The following is a 24406-nucleotide window of genomic DNA, read 5'->3' as shown; positions in this document are numbered from 1 at the left end:
TGAGGTGCCTGCTGACCTGCAGCTCCAGGACCACATGGAGAAGAGGGGAAAGGGGGCTCAGGCAAGGACCTAGGAGTCCCCGTGGACTCCACAGAAACCTGCTCCTGCCCTGGGGCCTGCCCATAGGCAATGGAAAATCCCACCAAGCCCACACTCAGAAGCCCCTTTGCCACTAGTGCGAGGCACCAGGACATGTGCCAGAGGGAACTCTCACGTGTCTGTGAGTAGGCTGGCTCCAGAGGCCTGCAAGCTCTCGGGGGGAGGCGGGGCACCCCTCACTCCTCAGAGCCCAAGAACTCTCGGCCCAAGGAGCTGTCAGGCTAACGAGGCTACCCCACCGCCACTCCATCTGAGCGTGGCAGGCTGCACCGCACGACTGGCTTCAGGTGGCTCTTCTTTAATTAATGGCATCCCAGGCTCTGCAGGGAGCTTCACCCTACAATGAATGGCCCTCTCTCATTAGAGGCAGGCCTGCCATGATGTATTCAGGGCGAGGGCCAGGATTCATTTCCCTGTCTGTGGGTTGGGGATGGGAGGGAGGGGAGAGGCAGCGGGGAGAGATTTATATCGAGTGACTTGGATTAGCTGCAGCTGAAACATGACCCCATCAACTCAAGCTGCCTTCTTGGGGCTAACCCGATGCACCTCTGCTGACGAGAGGGCTCTAGGGAAGCTGAAGGGAGGGCAGAAGGTCTGGTTCTTGTTCTCTCTGGGCTTAGGCTACAGCTCGAAGGCCCAGAATTCCTACGCAACCTCCAGAACCCCCTCCCAGCCGCCACACACACTCAGTGTGCACTGGGAGCCTGGCCTGACTCTGAGCCAGTCTTGTCCACCGAGAGCCTCTTCACGGCCAGGAAGCTGACACATTGGCCTCCGAGCTACAAGACTGCCCATGGCTGGCGGCTGGCTTTCCTAACTACTTTGTGTAGGAAATACCCTCCCCTCCCTACTTCAGAGAAGGAGTACACAACATAGTAATGCCCCCGCATCTGCTGTCTGGACAGGATCCAAGAACATTCTGCCACAGGGCATCTCAGACCTCAGGCTACCCAGCACTAGGGAAAAGGCAGGCATTGGTCTGACATAAAAACATGCTGTCAGCTATCACCTCACCATAGTGAGCCTCTAAGGTGGAAAGATTCTGCACAATACTACTCCTTCTCTCCACTTCCCCCTGAGGACATCTCATAGGGATCACAAGACTGAGCAGGGGACCTGGGGTCTTCTGGGCAAAAAGGTGTTCACATTTCCAGTGTACTTCTCAGAGACTTGGAAAGAAGGCTCCCCTGCACGCTGCTATTCACACAGGTGGTTTTAGGCCCGGGGACTAGGGAGGTTCAGGTTGGCAGCAACCAGGACACAGCCCCACAAATTCCCCCTGTAAATCCCACTGAATTGGACATTCAGTCTTGCTTGTGCTTGAGATAAAAATCATACATCACAGCCTCTCCTCTATCCACCCTCAGCCCTCTTAGAATGCCCAAGTCACTAAGAGAGCTGGAGAGTAGGTCCTCACCTGCCCCTGCCAGCCAATCAGAAGGCTGCTCTGCAAGCTTGCCGGGTCCCTAGGAGGGCCAGGGCAGAATGCCTATCATCTGTACACACACCGACTCCATGTCATCCACGCTTCTCCCTGGCCCTCGTGGAAGAGCATCCATTTACCCTTCCTTCCCTGCTCGGAAAGAGATGTAGCTCAGTTCCGCTTTGCTAAGCCCTATTTGGCAATGTGTCTAAACACATGCAAACTTAATTAGTTCAGGAGGGGAGCCCAAGCACTTGCAGTGACAGATAAAAGTATCGGGAAATGAGACAAGTCAGGACTGCCAGGGAGTTCTTACTCAAGCCCCTTCCCCCAGCAGGCTGCTAATCAGAGGTGATGCAGCTCAGAGCTGGGACCAACTGGCACACCCACGGGCAAGGGGCAAGGCTTTCATGAGCTTAGTGACATGATGAGATCCCCCACATACTTCCAAACACACTATAGGATAGAGGTATCCAAAATGATACTGGCAATGGTTTCCTTAAAACAGATCTGAGGACTCATTCATTTGTAGCTCATCAAGGAGGCTCTCGGACGCCCCAAAGACCCCTCGCCACACCTCCTGGCCAACCATGCCCCCGTATCAAAATAAATAGAACAGTCCAGACCTCCACCAACACCAGACTGGGTATCAGCAGCCTAGAGTGTCAGAGAACATCTGCCACACAGTGAAAACAAAGGAAAGAGGGAAGGGGATTCCCACCATATCACAAAGCCATGGGCCATGAAGGGCAGAAGCAGATGGGCAGATGACATGGTGGTTAAACACACGGGTTCTAGAGTCAGAATGTCTAGGTTCAAATCTCTGCCACAAACTGGTTGTGTGCCCTTGACAAATTACTTACCTCTCTGGACACCAGTTTCCTTATCATTTAAAAAAAAAAAAAGTTATAAAAAGAATGTATTTCACAGGATTGTGGTAGAATTAAGTGAGATGATGTGTAAATAGCATAGCAGGACTCCTGGTATATAATATGTGCTCGATACACGCTGGCTATCTTTATTATTTGATGTAAATGCCTCCAGAGCAATCCCAGCCCCCAGTCTGAGAAGGCACAAACCTCTCAGAGAGCCCTTTGGCCAGCTCCTAGGACCAAACTCCTCCACAGTCCAGGCCTGTAGGCCATCTCACCCAGTACTACCATGGAGGGAGGACCCAAAAACCCAGTGCTGGTAGTGAGAAAATCCAGGAGTTTCCGGCTCTCCAACCTCTCACACTCAGGTTGGTGCAGGAAGGCCCAAGATTTCCTCTTCTGTTCCATTCTCCCTGAAGCTACCTTCCATTGATCCTCTGTAGTTCTTCCTGAGTACGGATTCCACAGGCTCACTCCATTCCTGAGCTGTCATTTATTCAACAAACATTTATTGAGCAACTACTACACACCAAACGTTGTCCAGGATTATAATGGTACCCATAATCTAGTGAGAGGACAGACAAATAGAGGCAGACATAATACGGTTTCACGTATAAGTAAGTACACGTGCTCTGGAAACACACAGGAAGACACCTAGAAATTGACGTTCAGAGGGATCATGAGGCACTGGCCAGCTGAGCATCCGGCTGGGGTTGGGGGTAGGGAATGCAGAGTGTATTAAAAGACGAGGTTCGAGAAGTAAGCAAGGGCCTTGAGGGCTCAGTAAACAGCAAGACTTTGCCTTGAGGGCAAAAGGAAGCCTTGAAAGTGTTTTGCAGGCATGTGACATAATTTGCTACAGTCAGGAGAATGGCATGGAGGTAAAAGTGGAGTCAGAGAGGCGACTTAGAAGACTTTTGTAATCCAAGAAGGTACAGTGACCTGAGGGGCTCCTGGGTGGCTCGGTCGGTTGAGTGTCCGACTCTTGGTTTCAGCTCAGGTTGTGATCTCAGGGTCGTGGGACTGAGCCTCGTATCAGGCTCCGTGCTCAGCACAGAGTCTGTTTGAGACTTTCTCCCTCTCCCTCTGCCCCTGCCCCCACTCGCACTCTCACTCTCTCAAATAAATAAATAAATCTTAAGGAAAAAAGAAAGCATCTGGTGACCTGAACTAGGGCAGCCATAGCAAGGATGGAAAGAAGGCAACGACTCTGAGAAACCTCTGGCAGGAAGAATCAACAAGATCTGGCAATTAATTGATTGTGGCTAGAGACAAGGAATCAAGGATGATTGTCGGGTTTCTGACAGAACTACCAGACAGTGGTTCTAGTCACAACTTGAGAGCAAGTTGGAGGACTAGGTGTTGGGAGAAAGAGGACAGCTGAGCTTTAAGGGGCCTGTGGCATCCAGGTGGAGATACAGAATAGGGAGTTGGATGTGAAAGCCTGGAGTTCAGGGGGCAGACTGCTTTTCTCCAGCAGGATCTCTGCTGCCATGTCAAAGATGGAACCCCTCTACAGAGACATTCCCTGCCTGGGTAAGCAGAGAGAGAGAAAACTGGAGAAAGAACACTAACTGCCATAAAGAGCTTCAAGAACCACGAGGTGAGGCAAAGGAAAGGTGGGTCATGTAGGGGAGGTGAGCTGACCAAGGGCCAAAGCCATAACAAGTGTCATTTCTTAAACAAGTGGAGAAGGAAAATTAAATCCGGGCCCACTAAATTAAAACCCACCTCGGCAGGATCTGTGACTACAGCATCAAAGCCCACACAGTATCAACTCATCTGGCTTTGACAAAAGATGGACACAAAATGATTCTGTCGGGACCGGAGCAGATTCCTTTTCTCCAGTGGGATTTCCGCAGCCACTTCAGTTCCCATTTCTCAATGCCTCACTAATCAGGCCCTTTCCAACAAAAGTGATGGGAAGCTGGTTGGGGGTGGGTGTTGGGAGAGAGGGGAAGGGCAGCAATGAGAAGGAGCCATGGCTCTGGGAAACTAGAGTGGGAAATGAAAATATTTGCTGAATTCCTTAGACTTAGTTAAATCTGAAAATGGATGTCAAAATAAGAAGTAAGCCCCATACTAACAAGTTGCGGGTGTCAATTTAACACCACCCTTGTCAGGCTCCTCAGCAGCCTTTACCAGACGCATAAAAAGGTGATGGCTCTGACGAGAGCCATCTGACGAGAGGTTCCAGGAACACCGATAAGCTGTGCACTGTCACGAAGCACTACTTAAGTTTCCTCTCTGGCTGTTTTTATTTTGTTACACATTTAATTAAGAGCCTTCCCAGCAGTTACGCGGAGTCCTGCTTCTAAAAGGCAGCCACAAAGCTCTCCTCCCCCCCAGCCCCTGCCACCTGACATCTGCTTCCTTCCTGCATATTCCTTTTCAGAGCTTCACTGGTCTTTTCAATACAAACCCAAACCAGCTACCAAAGTCTGCCCAACCCATCTCTTTTAGAAGCAACATGGTCTTCTGTCTAGCTATGAGTTTACCAATTTGGGCTTCGGTTTTAAATTGTTTTGCTTTGTTTCTTCCATCTATAAAAGGGAGATACCACCTTCTACCAGGGAAGATAATTAGGACTGAATGAAATATGGAAAATGCTCATTAAAATTTGGTTTCAGGGCACCTGGGTGGTGTGGTTGGTTAAGCGTTTGACTCTTGGCTTTGGCTCAGGTCATGATTTCAGTGTCCTGGGATGGAGCCCCATCTCAGGCTCCACGTTCAGTGCGGCGTCTGCTTGAGATTCTCTTCCTCTCCCCCTTTCCCACCCCCCTCCCCCAGCTCATGCTGTCTCTCTCTCTCAAATAAATAAATAAAATCTTTTAAACAAAAACTTTTTTTCTGTATGTTTGGACTCAATGACCCAATCCCTCTTCTTGATTACATCAGTTCTTGTGAAGATGCAAAGCAGCCTCCTGTGTCACCAAAATGTGTCCCAGGCCTACCGGGCTGAGCTGGTACTACCGGCCAGAATGGGCCAGACCCAAAGACGACACCCTCTGAGATTCCCTCTGTATCATGGAGAAACCAACTTAGGAGGCCTGGCCAGACAGTCCCCACATGGGCGCACAGGGAAGTTTTTGTCTACACACATATATACATGCCATTCCCAATTAATGAAGAAGATTCTGAAATGTGGGTGTCTGGGTTATAAACACACCAAAGAGTGACAACCACTTGGAAGAGTGGGACTCCTGGGAGGCTGTCTGGAGAAAGTGGGCCTCTGGACTGGGCTACATGAGCCCGAGACGCTGGGTATCAGCCTGAACCGTGCCCACTCCAAACAGCTTCTCTTACACTGTGGAGCTCCACCTAAATCCCTTCTCTGCTTCAAGTACTCAGACCTGCCCAGGATGCCATAAATAAGAGCAACAGCCTTCCTCCTCCTCACCTTCTCCATGGAGCACTCCCCTGATTCATTTCTGCTTCCAGGTCCAGCCTCTATAATTTCCCTGACACACGAGTGTCATCTGGGAACACAGAGATCCTCTGGAGCTCTGGGAGTCCTGTGTGCACCCTACAGGTGTGCAGTCAATGCGTGTACATGACCTGAGGGATGTGGACGTGAGGCGTGCGGGTGTTTATGTGATCTGGACTTGTCCCTCCTCCTGTCTCACCTAGGGAGCTGGTGTCCAGTAGCAGGCCTGACACCCACCTGAGTGCATGACTTCACCTCAACACCCAGGATCCAAAGGCATAAAAAAGGACGTTGGTGAGAAGATAATGCCTACTTCGGTAGGCAATGTCACTCCAGAGCCGCTGTTCCTCACCCCCCACCAATACACCACCTATGCGCGAAAGCGTGCACACACACACACACACACACACACACATACCCAGAATGCTCGCAGCTGCCTTCAGTCACAAAGAACACAGAGGTATCGATTCTATCAATCCTCAGCAAACAGTGCCCCCACCACCTCCACCCCGCTTTAGCTCCCTGGGGGCTGTCTGAAGCCAGGTATCCATGAGGGTAGACAAGAGGCAAAAGTGTCAACCCAGCAAAGGAACCAGTTCTGTCTTCCATAACCAGGGCAGGACCTGGAGACAAAGGAGAAAAAGCACTGGGGACAAAGGAGGGACAAGGAGACTGGGGAATCAGGTAGCTCTAGAAGCAGCCCTCTCTCATCCCACCACTGGGCCTGCAGTTGAATCTCAGGGCCTTGTACCCCAGATAAGAGGGTAGGACAGCAGAATGGTTAAGAGACAGGACCCTGGAGCCAGGTTGCCTGGGTTTGAATCCTGGCTCTGTGTGTTCTTGGGCAAGTTACTTAACCTCTCTGTGCTTTAATTACCTTATCTATAAAACAGGAATTAAAGTACCAAGGTTTATTAAATGAATTACTATTTCTAAAGCATTAAGGGTAGTAAACACTAGATATTTGGTTTTTTTAAAAAAAAAAAGGATCTTCTTTTAACTCCTTCCTTCCAGGGCAATAACATGCAGCCTCACAACTGGAAGGGCTGTCCTGAGCAGTGCGACCTGGGAAAGGCAGGAAGGCCCCGACAACAGCAGTCCTGGTAGGGTCCTTGACTGGTCTACTCCCAGCTCCAGAGGCAGAAGGCAGGGTTCCCAGGCCTTTTCTCACTGTGGCAGCCCCAAAGATCCAGGGACTCCCTGATCCAGCTGCCCTGTAGGCTTGGACATGTAAGCCTGCGAAACGCAAGACCTGGTCCCATAGCTTCCAAGCCCTGCCAGCAAAGTAGTCCTTCTCATACTCACATGACTTTCAAGTCCCAGTCTCCACAGGTGACAAAAATTGACTTGACGTTTGGATCTAAGAGGCCTTCTTTCGCCATCCATTCATCGACCCTCTGAAAAGTACACAACAAGAACAGATGAGATTTTCCTTTTTTTTTTTTTCCTTCCCAAGTCTGTGAAGAGCCACACCAGTGAAACGCAGATAAGCTGCTTGTAATCAGAGCAGGGGAAAACTGTAATCTTATCCAGCCATGGCTCCACTCTGGGCTCTCAGCCTGGGCTCAGGGCTGTGGGGGCACCAGGAGGATGATCCCTGCAGAAGACCCACAAGACCGAATGAGTGGGGGGAGGGAGCCCCTCCACTGCCCCACTGCCTGGCAGCCTGCCCCAGAGGGAATAAGGACATATCCCGGTAAGTCGGTCCTCAAAAGCAGAGCCTAGCACAGACACAGGATGCCCTGGGCCATGAGAACAGGCTGGAAGGAGGCCCCAAGCAAGGACTCCAATCCACGGGTTCATTCATTCATTTATTCATTTCACCTTCCCACCAAAGGTTTATTAACCAAATTTATGAATTTGGTTATTCCCTAAATGATGGTGAAGTTAATCTTCACTGTGAGTCTAGCAGAAAAAGCTCCCTTGCTGGGCTGGAACCCCACCTTGATCCCTGCGGTGGTACTGCCTGCTTCAGCCCTGAAATCTCATAAATTGGCCCCAGACTTTATGTTTCTCCTTTCCTGGTTGAGGATTCAAATTCAGTGGAATCTTTTGAAGGCTGAGCTCAACTCCTAGACAGGGATAAAAACTGCTCTTAAACACACTTTAAGTATTTCTTTCGCTTCATCCCTTTGATCAGTTTTATTATTTGTACTCACATTGGAAGTACAAATACTAAAATCAGTGTATAATGAGAGAATTCTCATAAAGCATTCCCGAAGCACTGCCTATTTTTCAGAAGATCCCAGGCATGGGGTGAAGAGTACAGCAGATGACCACCGCGCCACTCACACAGAAGGATTCGTTTTTAAAGGCTACATCGCAAAGTAGCTAGAAATGCAGGATTCAAAGTCAGACACATCTGGGTTCTAACCTTGGCTCTTCCATATCCTGGTTGTGTCACTGATGGGAAGTCATTTAAAAGTCATTTAACCTCTCTGAACTTCAGTTTCCTTCATCTATAAAATGAGGTAGGATGACTAACCTTACGGGGTTGTTTTGAGAATTAAATGTAATAATGTATTAAGTGCCTACCACGAAAGACAGTAGGCTGAGAAGGCAAGAAAGGCAGATCATCATAATACAATATAATAGATGCAGCTATGGAGAAGTGACCAGAATGCTATAGGACCAGGAGGAGGAAATGACTAGCTCTACCTTTTACAGAGAAAGGAGTCAGAAAGGAAGGCTTCACAAAGATGACAAGCGAACTAGGGGACTTGGGGGTTGGGTTTGCCTGACTGCGTGCAGCACAGCAAAGGACACCACGGGCAGAGGCACAGACACAATCATTTTGTATTTGAGAAGCAATTATGTGCTCAATGTCTGCCTCCCCCACCAGACTATAAGCACCATGAAGGCAGGGACTTTTATTTGCCTAATTCACTGTCTAAGTCCCTAACCCAGCAGTGTCTTCTCAATAGATACCTGCTGACTGAAATATGAGTAGGGAATAGTGTGACCAATGTCCAGTGTGTTGAAAGGAGGGACAGGAAAGGACTCTGGGGGTTAGGTGGGCCAGAATGTAAAGACTCCAGCAGGTAATGGACAGCCCAATGAAATTGTGAACTAAGATTATTTCTAGCAGGTGTAGGCTGGCTCCCTGGGATATCTCAGAATCCTGGAGGCCTGGTCCACGCCAAAGCAGTCTTTGAGTAGGGCCAAGGATCCTAGGTCATTCCATGGCTACAACAGTCCTACCTCTCAGGAGCTCAGGCTCTCTTATAGGGAGCTGCTCCTTGAGCCAGACTGTGCAGACCCTCTTCACAGTCTGTACACCAGAGAATACCCCTCGGCCCAAGAGTCTCCCCAACAAGCTAAATTCTGGACCTTCCACTGCTGAATGGCTTGTCTCCCCAGCCACTATGGCCCACTTGCACAGAGGACATGCACACACTCACACTCATGTATCCTTTCCCAAGTCTTTATGTAAAAAAAGAAGTAAGGCAAACCTAGGGCTTCCTATGTCATCTAACCTTGCTCCAGCTCACTGGCCTGAAATACCCAAGGTAAGTGCCCCATCTGCTAGGGGGGCTCCCCAATGCCCTAACTCCTACAAAGTGGTCTTGGAAAAGAGAGTAGGACAAGATTGTTAGGAGCCAATGCCCAGCAGGACCTTCCCCATGAGAAGCATTTAATACTCACGGGGCCCTTGGAAGCTTAGGACCTAGGCCATTCACTCATGCATTAGACATTTAGTGAGAACCTTCTACTGTAAGCCTGTCCAGGGCAGTGATACTACATTTGGAATAAAGCCTGTCCTTTTCCTTCCCTTCTCTGCTTAAATGGATGAAGAGTTAGAGGAATCACCAAGACAATCCCCAATCAGCTGGGCTGGCCCTCCCAGCTACTGAAGGTCTAGCGTGAGATCTACCTGAGCCAAATGAGTGAGGCAAACATCTAGCTGGCCATCTGCTCAGGGCCTTGGTTAGGACAAGAAGTCAGCTTTTTAGCTGTACGACCAACTCAGGGCTAATGAGACAAAGCAGAGCCCATTCTGGTCTCCTTGCCAGAGACTCCTTCAGGTTGATGTCAGGAATCTTCCCTCTTCACCCACAAAGTATGCTGAAGTAGCAGAAAGTAGCTTCGTGGATAAGACTCAGAATCCCCAGAGCACCCTGCTCCAGGCTGGCCTGAGGTTAGCAGGAGGAAGCCTCCTGAAGACCATAGATCTCTGTCAACCAGCACCACTGAGAAAAAAAAAATCCCATAACCTCAATAGCTCTGGTTTGGTGCTGGCCTACAGCAGGCATCCTCCTCCTAGGATCCTGGCCAGAGACACTCCAGGGAATAGCTAGCTGCCTGCTGTCTGGCCTCCCTCAGGGGGTAGACCCTGGCTGGGACATAGGAAAGGATGGGTCAGTCCCCTCTTTCTCCTTGAGTCTGGTCTTATAGGGAGCAGTCGATGCTGAGGGGCTCCCTCAATCACAGTAGTGAATCGCCCCTCAAAAAAAGAGGGTCAGTGGGGCTGGGAGACACCTCAGAGCTCATCTTCTCTTCTCCCAACCCACTGCAGGTACCCTAACATTGACCCTACCCAGAGCTTAACCAGTCACAGAACCGAGGCTTGTACACTCCCAGAGGCAGGGAGCATACCTGCCACCGGGTGAGCCTGAACCTGACTCCATCCTGAGAAGCCCCAGGAAATTCAGTCTGATTTCTCTCTCCCATGGGACAGGCCCTCTTGGCTAAATACAGAGACATCTTTCCCCCTCTCCCTGTTACCACCCAACTTCCTCTAGGCTGACTACCTCCAATGCAGGTGTGCCCTGCTATTCCCCCCATGCTCTGCTTCCTCCTGTGCTTTGATAGGGGCTGCGCTTTGGGTTTACTGGTCTTAAAGATAAATAAAACACCTAATGAGATCCACAGGCTTTTTCTCTTCTCCCTTCCCCCTAGAGAGGAGGGAGGAGGAAAGGGACCTTCTCCTTCGGTGAAAACCCCCAGGCCAGAAAGGGTGGGAGACAAGCTGAGGCCAAGCACAGCCCTTCCTTATTCCCTCAGGCTGGAGCACAAGAAGCAGCATCTTAACCTTTTCCAGCTCCCTGAGGAGAACATCCTAGAAGTGTGGTCTCTGCCAAGGGTTCCAAAGCCTTTAATTTGATTTCCCTCACATAGGCAATTGTTGTAATTATTCTGATTAGGAATCATTACCCAGTGCAGCCTCTGCACCCCTGACAGGCACAATGCATCCAGCGGCAAGCTGCAGTGGGGCAGGCGGGCCCAGCCGCACCTCCTGGAGGAGCTGGCAGCAAACAAAAGCCATCGATGGGGAGTTCTGGGTGAGTTAATGAAGTGCTCACATGCCACAGGAAGCCAACACGAAAGCTAAACAAAAACACCTTCAGTCCCCAGGGCTGGCCCTGCGGTGCCACAGCTCAGCTCCCCTCCTCCCTGACCCGCCCAGCACCGGCTGCCCAAGCTGCCCAGCCCAGGGCCAGGGGCCAGGAGGGGGTGGGGGCCCTGGCTGGAACTCGGGGCAGTGCTTGGACATCTTGCCGGTAACCCTGACGGGAACCACTGGAGATGACAGATCAATGGTTCAATACGCTCAACAGCATGTCACTGATGTGACAGCAAATGTTATTCTAATCAAGCCATAATCATAGTCAAATTACACGGCTACATTCTCAGGAGGGGAGGGAGAGAAAGGCAGCGGGAAAGGGTCAGAGGTCAGGAATTAAAGGTCACTCAACCTACCTCCAGCACTTGCTGCAGGCTCGGCTGACCATCCACCATGGCTTGAATAATCCCGGTGAGCTGAAAGGAAAGAGAATTAGCCAATAGGTGGAAGAGCAGGGCACAGGGTCTCAAAGCCGCACTGGATCCTTTCCTTTCTCCTTCTACCATGAAAGACTCTGGCCTGCACTGCTTTCAGCTCAGAACCTGCCAGAAGCCTTGCGAATGAAGCCCCACGACACAAGATGAACTTTCTTCACAACATCCTGCCCTGAGAGGGGGAAACACATCTCTGTGCTGACCACAGGGTGTGTTTCATACCTATTTCAGCTTTCACTTTGAAAAGAAAAAAAAAAAAAATTTCATGTGTCTTGTATTTAATAGGCTCAATAAATCCCTACAAATTATAATCTAAAGAAAATTCACCTCCAAGCTTCACAGAGGTTTCTGTAGACCTTGAGGAATGTTCACACAGGACAGCCACACTTGGGTTCAAGTCCACCCCTTCTCTGGGTCTCGATGTCCAGCATTTCCCCCTCTAACATCAGAGAAGAGCCAGGGGAGACCCACAGGCATCCACCCTTTACCCTGAATACCTGGGCCCTCAATACCAACAAGGCAAGCAAGAAACAGACACCTTTAACTGATGGGGAAACTCAGACGAAAAGGCCTAATAGAGGAACCCGGTCTAGAGAATTTCTGACTCACCCAGGTCAGGCCTAGGTTAAAAAACTTGTTGCTTTGCTTTGTTTTGTTTCACAGTGAAAATATCCCTTGAAAACAGACTAGGACAGACTGCCTCGGGGATCTTAGGTAGGAAGGTCCTCTCCACAGACCTGGACCCAGCTGGAAATCACTATGCCCAATGTGCCCCTGGCTACTTCTACAGACAGCAGCATCTCATGCTTGCTGGGGAACAACTTCTTCTTTTTTTTAAGTGTTGGGGGGGATTAAACTCCAATTAAACTATAATTACATTTAATGAATATCAAATACCCAACTCACAGGAACCGCTGGCTCTAAGAGGGAAGGTTATTTTCTCATAGCGACTTACATGGAATGGTAATACACACCTTTTAGGGAAGAAATTTTCATTTTAAGAACGCTGAGTTCCTCTAGGTGGGTTTCTGTAGTTCATCAAGTCATTATTAGGTGGTATTTTAAGGAAGTGTAAGGACACAGCCACTCTATTTTATATTCCAGAAACTGTTTTTATATTAATCTGTATTTTAATTGGGTAACAGCTGCTGCCTACAGACTTCCCATGGTCTAAAAGGAAAATAAATTAGAAAGATTAACTACACTGTTGTTTCGCAAGGCTTTAACCCACAGCATGCCCACCCGGCTGGCACCTCCACACCCTTTCCTTGCTTGGCAGACCAAAGAACTGCCCAGCAGAGGGAGGGCCTGAGCCAAAGAGAAGAAAAGTTGGTCCACAGATGGCTAGGGGTGCGCCTGGGGGGTGAGGGGTGAGGAAGAGCTCTGGGTCAGCAGCTTTAATCTTGGAGTGCTAAGACTCCTCCTTTTATTTAGTCAACAACGATTCACGGACAGCCTATAATGTACTGGGCCCCATTCCAGGAACTAGGGATCCAGCCGTGAGGAAAAACATGAAATCCCTGCCCTCATGGAATCTGTCTTCTTCTTGGCAGCCCCCTCTATGTCCAGCCCAGCCAGCACCCAAAGCCTGTACACCTTCCAGAGCCCCGCACTGAGCAGGCAGAGTCCAGAGCAGGCTTGTTGCTGACTCCATGTGCAACACGCAGATGACTGACAAGCACCCATGCACCCACCACAACCCTTCCTGGCCCCGCTTCTCTTCTGCTTCGTTCTTCCAGGGCCGAGCCACACCCCCAAGCTTAGAGCTGGGGCTTAGGGTCAGGACTACCCTGGAAAACTTACAGCCACTCTTACTTCTTAGAAAGCTCTGGGATCTGTGTGCCAGTCTCATGTCTAGTCTGAGTCTTCTGGGGCAAGGTTAGGTCTACCACTTCTCTTGACTCCTACACCAAGGGTCACCGAGATGAGCTGAACACTGAAGGGCTTCCAGAAAGGCTCACTCACAGAAGAAACCAATGGCAGCCTTGCCAAGAGATGGGACATAGGTCAGCATCTATGTACTCCACAAGAACTGCTCTGGGCCCCAGGAAAATCACTAACGTGGGAAGAGAAAGTCACTGCACTAAAAACGAAAACCAGGGCACTGCTCTGCACGATCTCTCACTACAGACTAGGCCTGTCTTTTCCACCCTGGTGGTAGGTGGTAGGGCTCCAGGGTCCTGAGGCTTTCTCATACTCCTGTCCAATGGTCAGCAATCCTAGAATCATCAGCCTGGGAGGAGCCTAGCAAGCCCAGCTCCGTCTCTCTCCAGGCTTCCTAGACCCCTTGTGGTTCAGCAAGACACAGCTTACAGCTGAGCTCCTAAAGGGCTTGAACTCAACGCCCAGAGACACAGGGGCTTGAACTATTGGTTCAGCTACAGGCATCCTTCCAGGGAGGCCTCACTCCCCTCTATGAATCCTTCCGGCGATGGACTACATCTTATCAGCTCCACCAAGGCACTAGATGAAGAGTGTGAAATTAAGAAATTAGTCCCCGTACCTGATATTGACAACTCATAGGACATCTCTAAGACTTACACTGGAAGCCATGAAGGAGAGAGGTAATTTAATAAAATAAATACTGGAAAGTTCTACCTTAGGCATAACTTAAATCCTTCATACCGCAGTTTAAACCCAATCCCACTTGGGTTAATATATATTTGTAAAAAGCTTTCACATCCTCACAATGAAAGGTACTAGAGCAAAGCCAAGTATTATTAAGCCGAGAACCAGGGCTCACAGGCTAAACAGAGCTCAAAGACCTTAACCACTTAAAGCTGGAGAGGTGAGAGGAAGAATTAATGTGTGCTCTGTGGCTCCTTTCACCGAGGGATTACAGATTAACTCCCGCTTCTCCAGACTCGGAAACCACAAGGCGAAGGGCTTTTGACCCTGACTGATAACATGACTGGTTACTGAGATCCCCTACCCACACAAGGGCTTTGTCCAGGAACGAGCTGGCTTCATCATAAACACTAGCAACTAGAGGAAGCAGCCCAGGACACTCAATGCCAATAGCATGTCAGCATCCAGCGCTTTCTCCTTTCACAGTTTATCTCCAACACAATCGTATTCTGACACCAAGACAGTTTGTTGATTACATAAGCACTTGTCTCTGGTGTGCAATCTGATAATCAGACCCACTCTTTCTCCTCAGACAAAGAGACCAATAAATCTCACCCTTTATAAGTACAGGTGCAAGACAAAGCTCTTTACTGGCATTTAGCAAAATTGGTATTTTTTCTAGTTTTTTTAAGACAATGACAACAACAACAACAAAAGACTACACATGGTTAGGGACTGTGCACCAGCCCAGCTGCTAGATGCAGAGATCTGACAGGTTGGAGCAGATTCTAGAGGTTGTAGGGAAAGGGCTTGGGAAGGAATGAAACTTATCCCATCCTATCTCTGTCAGAAACAAGTCCCCAGGCAGACTATCAACTGAAACGAAGAAAGGATCTCAAGAAGGCTACTAACATGTCCATTACACAGAGCAGTAAGAGTGTCTATATGTGGGCTACAGACCCACTCAAGGCAGAATCCCTTCTTGCTGCCCAGCACTGAGCCTGTCCCCCCCAACCGCCACAAGCATGTGCTCATATGTGTACTCATGTGTCATGATGTGTGTGTGCACACACACACACACAGGCCAGGGTTCTAAAGAACTTCTTGTGCACAAGAGAAAAATCCTACTAGAGGAGATGCTTAGGCACAATCCAGAGGTGTTGGGTTGTTCCTCACACTTACTAAGGGAAGATTCTCTCTGATGGTAATGAGCTCTATCTCTACCCCAAAGGCAGCCACTGCCACACGGGACGAGGTCCCACAGTGATGGCCTCCATCCTATGTCCATGCCTCTCTCTACATTACAACTCCATCTGGTAGGGAAACAGGGCAATGTTTAGATGATCTGAGGTTTTTCCAAAGAAGACTTCACTTCCTCGAAAGAACGAGTTAGCAAGCCAGTTACTTCAGGGCAGGGGCAGGGCGGCAGGCAGCAAGGTGTGTTTGAATATTCTTTGACAATATTCATTCATTTAAAGAACACATGTTAAGTGTTTACTTGGCACCAGGCCGTAATGATGGGCCAGAGATGGAGCAGACCTAGGTTCTGCCCTCAAGGAACTCACGGTCTAATGGGGAGACACATAAGTAAATACAGTATAATGCATCTGATCAGCACTTTGGGAGGTGGGACCAGCCATGGGCTTGGAGAAGGCTCCCCAGAGAAGGTGACCCTGAGCAAAGTCCTAGAGGACAAGTAGGGGCGAAGGAGGAGAGTGGAAGCATCGTACAGGCAGGAGCATCAGGTGCACAGGCAGACTATGAGGGGGTGACCTTAGGTGAGGAAAGTGAGGTGACATGAAGCAGGGAGATGTGAGGCTGGACCAAAAGGCCAGGACCAGGTCAGGGAGAGTTGGAGGCTCTGGAAGCCTGAGGTGAAATGGCACCCTCGGTACCACAGCTCGGTCACATTTTCACTTTCAGATACGGCTTCAGGACAAGGGTCCCAACCCCACTGTGCCTCCCGCCCTCCAAATTATGTATGTGTGTCCTGGGCTGAAACTCTCCAGAAAAGAGAAAAACAGCTCTCATCATAGTCTCACAATTCCTCCTCCCCTGCCCCAATAAAGCAGCAGTAGCAGCCCTGATCTCAAAAAAGATCCCTTTTGCCAGTAGTCTCAAGCACCCACTCCTGCCCAGGGCTGAGCTCCAACAGTGCTGTTCCATGCCTAAACAACTAGCAACCTTTCCCAAATTTGGGCCTGCCCAGCTGTACCAGGCAGTCTAGCTGCAGCTGGACCCCCAGGGGGCAATCAGCACACAGAGAGGAGGAAGAGAAGGACAAGAGGATACTGCATTTTCAGGCCAGTGGAGGCTCAGGTAACTAGCTGGCTTAAGGAAAATCTTCCCTTTCCACAAGGAAGGGGATTTTTGCCATTAAAATGGTGACTTTTTTCAAAAGGGGCAAAAAGAACAGATTGGCGCCCCCTGGTGGTACAGGTAATTTCCAGGGGCAAGGGGGGGGGGGAACGTAGATCTCAGAGGGAACAAGAATCTCAACATCATGAGTGGGAACAACAAAGGGGGTGAGAGACTACACACCTTGACAGATGGATGCCTGCACCAAAAGGTCTGCCTGGGTTGGGTGGGAAACACTGGGCATCAAGCCCAGGAGCGAACCCCAAAACTTCATATCTGGGCTAAGTCAGCCTCAGGGCCCATGGAGCCCTCCCACCAGTGGCAGGCAGGCCCTTGCCCCGCATTCCCCACACCAAGACAATGGTTTTGGGATCACTCAAGAACTTCTTTCCTCATGTTTCACTCATATGCAGAAAGTAGATGTCTAAACAAAGGCACGTCTCGAATGTATCCCAGCCCCAAATTCTTAAAAAGATTCCAGAAACACTCATGTTTTCCCATTACTTGTGCTACCACACATACTTGACCTGTGATTCCACCACAGCCCATGGCTACCACAGGGTGCATAACACAACACATCACAGGGGAAAGCATTCACAGAAGGTCCCGAGAGTAAGAACTCTTACGGGGCACCTCCTCTCTGCTACCAGCTCTCTTGAGCCTCTAGCAAGCATCAACAGCTCAGCCCGATTTCACAATCTGTAAAATGGGCCAGTACTAACCTGCTGGCAAGGTGGCCAAGTACAACACCAGCACAGGATAAGGATAAGGACATTTCGGCCTCATATCCCACTTGGACTGCCCTTCTTTCCTCAATGATAGGGTTGTGCTTCCCACAAACTCAACCAATGATTCACGCAGGGCCACTTTGCTCAAGGACAGAAAAACATCACCAGAAGCTAAGAGAGCCTGAACATAACCTCTCCTTCCAAGAAGGTGAAATCTTTACCCCTTGTCAAGAGGCCCCAAGGGAAACGGAACCGAAAAGAAGCTGATCCCAGAAGCACCAGCCTAGAGTGGTGCAGCACTCCAAGCGCCTAGTCACCAGGAGGGGTAGGGACGATAAGGGAGGGAAAGGGCTGGGGAAGCTGAGGACAGACTATGCTCCTTCTCCTTGGTCCCCAATGACCACAGTGGTGCAAGAGGATTGGCAGACTCTGTAAAAAGCCAGCTGCTGCCTGGGTCCAATGTGCACCTGCCTTAACCATTAATAAGAGTCGAGCTGCCCCTAAGCAGCATGGATAGTGCACCAGTGACCTAAAAGACCGTGCTGCCCCACTCCAGGGCCCTTACCTCTGTACAGAAGGGAGTAAGCTGTGGATGGACTACGGGCTGGACATACATGTGAAAGGTAGACTCAATCTCCATGGTCCGACCATTTAGCTTCAGGATGGGGAACTCAATGATTTCCTGGAATGGCAAAGACACAGAAAAAGAAGAATACATTTTTTTAACCAACCATTTCAAGTAACTCAGAGTCAAGAATGAGGGATTGTTTTTAGCTCCTGCAGGCTAGACCCAAGACTGAGTGAAACGGTGCCCGCTCAGTTCTAATCCTAACCTTCCCACTGTTACCAACCACCCTCACAGGTGGCAGGGGCTAGACACACACCCCACCCCCACTGTCTCTAGAAAGGAGAAAGAAGACAGTAGTACAAGCTGCCCCAGTTTCCCCAACTGGTTCTCTGCCAGAGGCCTGTTCACTGGAGCCCATAAAAGCAGCCCCACCCCTTCCCCTTGCCCAGGTCTCTGCCCTGGATGGGCCTGGATCTCCAGTCACCTAGACATCCAACCATAAGACCAATCACAGCCTCCTGCATTTGAAGTCTAAGCAGAACCGATGAGTTTCTTCATTCGTTTTTCAAAAAAAAAAAAAAAAAGATAAATAATAAATAAAGCCAAAGGGGATACTAAAGAGAAGAAGAAAACTGAGTAAGAGTAATAGGAGCTACTGCCTCCCACCTTTCTTTCAGGCAGTACACCCTCCCCCAGCCTGCTCCCCCCAATCACTTAGCCAGCCCTTCCCAGTCCACTGGAACGTAATGGAAGAGAAGGAGGAGGAGTGACAATTTGTTTGGTGTCTCTAAGATTAATTTGTCTCCGTTATTTAATAGAGATGCACAGCACCAAGGTCCTGGTGTGCAAACAGGCTTGCAGAACACTGGCTGTGCAGCACGCCTCCTACATCGCTCCTGGGAAGGGAGGAATGCACCAGAGGGGGGAGAGGGCAGGAGAGCACACGCGCACCAGAGAGAAAAGGGAAAGCGAGGAGAGAGAATAAAAAAAATTATTGCTTTTTAATATTCAAAAACAGTTTGCAAAATTTAATCAAAGCAGAGGAAAAGCTAACATTTTTACCACTTTGACATTTTTATTAGCGCTTTCATAAATTTTTAAAACATGAATGGAATTAGTTTACAACACAAAAAAACTGCCCTGAAAACATCTGGAAGAGACAAATAGGAAATAATAAAAAAAATAAATAAAAGCAAAATCCTCTGAGTAAAATTAGCATGTGGAAAAGGCCTCCACTGCGGAGAGAGAAGGGGGGCTTTGCCCACTCCGTGGCCCGAGTAGTCAGCTCCAGCGGCATTCCTACCCCAGGTCCCCAGTTCTAGAGGGGGCCTTTCTAGTATCACTAAAATCAAGGCAAACTGGTTCTCTCCAGGGACAGCCTGGAGCAGCAGAACGGAAGCTGTTGACACCTTGACCGCATGCAGGACATGAACGAGTGGGAAGACAGGACAAACGGCCAATCTCCTTGATGTCCCAAGGGCAGCCAGGTAGCCTCTCCCTCAAACACACCTATGACTATGGGGCTTGTTTTTAAAGCATCTATTTTTATCCAACACATTAAAGCAGGACTGAAGATCAAATCAAGGCAGTCAGATTTCATGACAGAAAAATCCAAAGGTTCTGCTTGCCTGGTCTCCCCAGCTGATCCCCCAGAATGGGGAAGCTGACAGAAGCCCTCAGAGATAGGAAGGGCAACAAAGCTGAGGCAGAGGGGGCATGGCAGGGAGGCCCCGGCTTTGCTTAGATTAGGTGATACCTTTCCTCCTAACTTGAAGGGGGGTGGGATGTATCCCCCAATTCCCTGGGCCTCCTGCACTCCTTACAAAGCACCCCTTAGCAGACCTCGTAGAGGACAATTTTGTGCTGAAAAATTAAACGGAGGCACACATACACACAAAATACACATTGGTCCCCCTGAAAAACCAGATATCCAAGACTTCCAAGCACTAACTCAAGTGCCCATCAGTCGCCCGAATTTCGGATGTATCCTGCTTCTCCCACTGTGTAGAAACAGCACTTCCCCAATAGGAGCTCCACAGCCTGGTGAGTTTGGCTGCCCTGGTGTCTAAAGAAACAAATACAGCCAGTTCCTCACTAACAATGTTAGCTGGGCCCACAATGAAATTTAACCTGTGACACAACTGTACTTTTCATTTAAACTTTCATTTGGAGAGAAGCAGTGTTTGGAGACCTGCAGTTTGTCCTGCTAATAAAGACAAGTGTTGGGACCTTTAAGGATGCCATTCATCTCTGGCTTTTATTAAATTCAATTTTCTTAAGCCCATGATACATTATGAAATTAGGAGTTGACATTCCTCTGGAAACAAAAATATCTATCAAACATAAATAGAAAAAAAACCCTCTATTACCAAGAATTTATGGCTAAAAGTTGATCTCTTTCCACTTTTTTACAAGCACATGGTTTGTTTTAGATATCTGAAATGTTATTATAGATCTGGAATTTCATCAGTATTTATTATAAAACAGTAAGCGCTTCAGCTCCTGCTCTGACCAGCACCAAGTCGGCATTCCCCAGCGGATTCTCTGAAAACTTGGCCTTGGGTCTCCCCACTGCAGCTTGCCTTCAAGCTCTCCCGCTGCTGGCTTCCTCACCCCCAGGGAAATGGAGCTAACCTGTACTCAGTGGCACTCTCCCAGAGAGGAAGAATAAGACTGCCTCAGCTCTAAGCAAAAAGAGGGGGGAGATCCCCGAGGCCTGGGAGCCAGGCACACAGTGGATTGGACCTATCATAAACATACCTCTCCAGATCGCTGGCCCATCAGCCAGGCCTTCTTCTCCCCAAGACCGAGAAGAGGGACTTCAAGAGCCATCTCAGAACATGACTTTGCGTGGGCCCCTTCTCAGCACCATCAGCAGCTGTTGTAACAATGATCTTGCATGCTGGCATACTCATTTAAGCCAATGAGGATGCAAAAGAGGAGCTTCTGACAGAAGACCCTCCGGGGAGTCAGAGCACAAAGGATTTTACTTCTTACCTTCCCATATTACCCAACCAAGCCTAGAACCTCAAAATCGGCCCCAACAGCCCATTCATGGGAGAGAAACCCTAATTTCTGCCAACAGGGCATGATTCTGCAGCCAGTGTACCCGGAGCAGGTCAAACACTTCAACAGTTTTCAGCTCATAAGGATCAGAATGGGTAACACCAAGTTACAGTTTGGTCCCATTAATTCCAAGCCGGGAGCTTAGGAAGATGTGCCTACGTGCTAGCTTCTGGAGGCAGTTGCTCCAATAATGAAACTGTTATTCCTGCCCCTCCTCCTTTTCCCTCCTTCAATCTCCTCATTCCCCTGGGAAGAAGTTTCTAGGAGAAGCTGAATGTCTGCTTGCGCAGAGGTAGCACCAGGAAGGAAAGAAGAACCAGTGGTGTTCACCAGCCCTCTCTTCCTCCCCTAAGAACAGTTTCCCAACTCCCTACATCCGTATGTCATTTGCACTCAGTGAAACTACCTGAGCAGCCATCTACGGGGCGCAAAGCACCGTACCGGTGTTGGAGCGGGATTTAGAGAGAAGACGGAGCCTCTGCTTTGGGGAAGTGCAGACTAGTGAGCAGAGAAGATACCGAACAAATAATGAACGATACGCTATGATAAATGTCCTAGTGGAGGGACATACTGAGTGTTAGGACTTTCAACTTGTAGTGTGCTTGCAAATACATTTTCTTATCTTACCCTTATTAATCCTGGAAGATAGGTCATATCAGCAGCAGCAGCTCATAAACCAACACTATTAAGCACCTACTATTTACCAGGCAGGGGCTGGGTGTGGACACAGAGACAAATACAATGAGATGTGGCTCCTCTGTCTGAGGGGTTTGGAGTCTGGGCAAAGGGTAGAGAGGAGCTGGCCCCAACACCCTCGGGGACACTGGAAAATGGAATATTTCATTCCTTCCACTTGTTATTTACTACATGGCAGACACTCCGCTAGATGCTTTAGAGGAACGACCTCATTGAAGCCTCCTAACAACTCAGGAGGTGGGAATCGCTATGATCCTTATTTTACAGGCAAACTGAGGCCCAAAAAGAAGTGGTTGCTTGCTCGAGGTTACACTCCTTGTGAGGGGCAGAGCTGGGACACCAAATGCGGAAATGAGACTTAAAGAGAACAGGACTCACAGCTTTCAGAATCTGATGGGTCAAGAGTGGATTCTTCCTGGCTGAAAGGCTCTTTAGGAAGCTCAGTCTGCTGTCTCCTAGGAAGAGGCTGCTCTCGAGTTCTAAGAACACTGAATGTGGCCTACCCGGGCAGAAAGTCCTGGACGACCCCTGCCAAACAGGCTCCACAGCAGCTGTGGTGATGCGGACGGCGCTATGCGCTGAGCTCGGGGAGGGTGGGAACCAGGAGCCTCAGGTCTGCATCGCCAGCAGCCAGCTCCATCCGCACATGCAGACCTCACTTTCTCTGCTTCTGGTGAGTAACATCTGAGGGGGCCGATAGATGGCAAGGTAGAAGCCAAGCACGTGGCTCTAACAGAAACACCTCTGCTTTTACAGAGCTCTCCACAGGACCAGGGAGGTGAAGGGATCTACTAAAGGGGATAAACAGGGTAAAGGTGGTGGTGGAGCCAAAATTCAAACCCGGACACAGAACACCCCAAAGCACTTTCTGTCTCTCATCTTTACGTGGCTTCTCATCCTCCCTCAACCGCTACAAACCACCAACATCCCAGTTTTCTGTCTGTCCAGACCAAGGGTTTCCTGGAACACAGAACTTTCAGAGCTAAAACTGGGACAGCTGGTCACCCTACACTGTCCACAAACTACCTGCACTGCTAGGTTGTCCAAGGATAGAGCATAATAGTCCCCCAAAGCTGGTCTGCTAATGATGGATAGGAACTAGCCACAACTTGACAACTCAGGACAAAAGCCTCAGAACTTCGATTGTTTGGAGTATCCAGGGTTCTAAACCGACCATGTCTGTTGTCTCCCTCAATAAAATGCCAGCAGCAAACCTTTCTTTGTTTTTTTAAGAGGAGGGAAGACAGATAAAAAGGAAGCACCAAGTTAATATTCTTTTACCTTTTTAAGTGAGCAGAGGTACAAGTTGGAGCAAAGGTTTTAGACACAGCTGCTTTCTAGTTGCTCAACGAGGAACACCAGAGATTGTCTTGATTAACTGAGGACAAAAGTGCAATAGCATCTCAAGTGAAATTTCACACCTACAACCAGTAGATTACAAGAAATAAATGTGTAGGTTGCTTTCAGGGTGTTCAAACTCCCTTCAACTAAAGTGTCTTCAGTGATAAGATTATATTTGAAGATAGAACAACAACAACAAAAGGATTTTTAAGGAGAAGGGACTTAGGTTAGACTGCTGGAATTTCCTGACAATGGGACAGAAGGTTTAATAGTATCGTGTTCTTACAGACCTTTTCTCCAAAGCACAGATTCTCCTTTGCCTGAGCTGATGGTTCTATGGTCCTGTCTGAAATAAGGGAATCAGCAAAAAAAATTTTCATGGCTTCCTCCTCTCAGCCTAGGAACTGGCATTCCTTCAATTTAAAGATGGTAACAACTAATCTAATCCCTTCCTTCCAACCTCTGAAGAAAATTCCAAAATGTGCAACACCCCTGCACAGAAAGGTTTGATAAATTCAAAAGTGACATCACACCACAAGGTAGAAAAAGCAATATATGGCAAAAACATGAGTTTTATGCAAATACTTGGTTTTTGGCTACAAGTCGCATGCAAAGGCAGGCCCTTCCTCAAGGGATCAAGGAGCCTCCTGGCCACAGGGAAGTTGAGAGGGGAAAGTGAGGGTTGCACCGGGCAACGAACAGGGCACGGTTTGCTTAACAGTTTCTCCCTTGGGGAAATAAAAAAAGACATTTTATGCACAAGGAGCTTATTTCTTAAACAAACACTCGTGGTTTTGATTTACACCACAGCCTGCTCCTAAATAATTTATGGCGGGTTAAATTTATTGCCGAGCCCTGGCTGGCTGCAAATTCGAATTGCCAAATAATTAGATTTTAGGGCAAAGCTTATAAATTACCCGTCGATTTGTCCGGACTTGTTTGTCAGTTGCTTTGTGCTTCGGGTCATCTTTGGCATTTGGCTGTTTGGGTTTTAATTGCTGATTTACACTGTGACAGATGAGAGCCGATGCTCTAAGTTTCAGGACAAGGAAGGGTAAAAAAATCGGAGCTTTAAAAGGCTGATTTTTCACCTACATGTCCCTTTGCACTATCCCCATAGACCCCAAAGCAATTAAAATGTAGGAAAGAGGCTGAAAATAGACACTGCTATTCTTTATTGGGGGGTGGGGGGCAGTGTGCAGAATGATTTACAATTTACTTTTACTGAAATCGGAATTTAAAAAACAAAATCATAATACCGATAATGAAGGAGACCAAAAGTTTTCAAAACTGCATCCTCACTCAGAAGCGTGCATGCCTGTGTCTACCTTCAAGTGACTCTGGACCCGCCTCAGTTCAAGCATTTTTACATACGCAATTGTAAATAACTGCTGATATTAGTGGCCTCTGTGAAGCTGACCCTCCAGGGCAGCAAACAACCAAATGATTCCTTTGTAGCTACCTGTATACATATTGGTCATA

At 48.7% G+C, this 24406-nt stretch overlaps 1 protein-coding gene across 12 annotated transcripts in view; it reads right to left on the bottom strand.

Annotated features, from left to right (window-relative positions):
• The window catches only part of ERI3 (ERI1 exoribonuclease family member 3), a 126341-nt gene that overhangs the window by 75253 nt on the left and 26682 nt on the right, over positions 1 to 24406 (bottom strand). For all 12 annotated transcript variants that reach the window (XM_044383910.3, XM_044383907.3, XM_057310700.1 and 9 more), the window contains 3 exons: positions 17819 to 17935; positions 11522 to 11581; positions 7127 to 7218 (listed from right to left, as the gene is read on the bottom strand). In XM_044383910.3, coding sequence (XP_044239845.1) covers positions 7127 to 7218; positions 11522 to 11581; positions 17819 to 17893 — 227 coding nt within the window. In that variant the 5' untranslated portion in view covers positions 17894 to 17935. The remainder of the gene's footprint in view (positions 1 to 7126; positions 7219 to 11521; positions 11582 to 17818; positions 17936 to 24406) is intronic.

Source organism: Ursus arctos, unplaced genomic scaffold, assembly GCF_023065955.2.
Source record: "Ursus arctos isolate Adak ecotype North America unplaced genomic scaffold, UrsArc2.0 scaffold_12, whole genome shotgun sequence".
In the NCBI taxonomy this organism is placed as follows: domain Eukaryota; kingdom Metazoa; phylum Chordata; class Mammalia; order Carnivora; family Ursidae; genus Ursus; species Ursus arctos.
The sequence above is the reverse complement of the archived record's forward strand: the minus strand, read 5'-3'. Positions and strand labels throughout refer to the sequence as shown.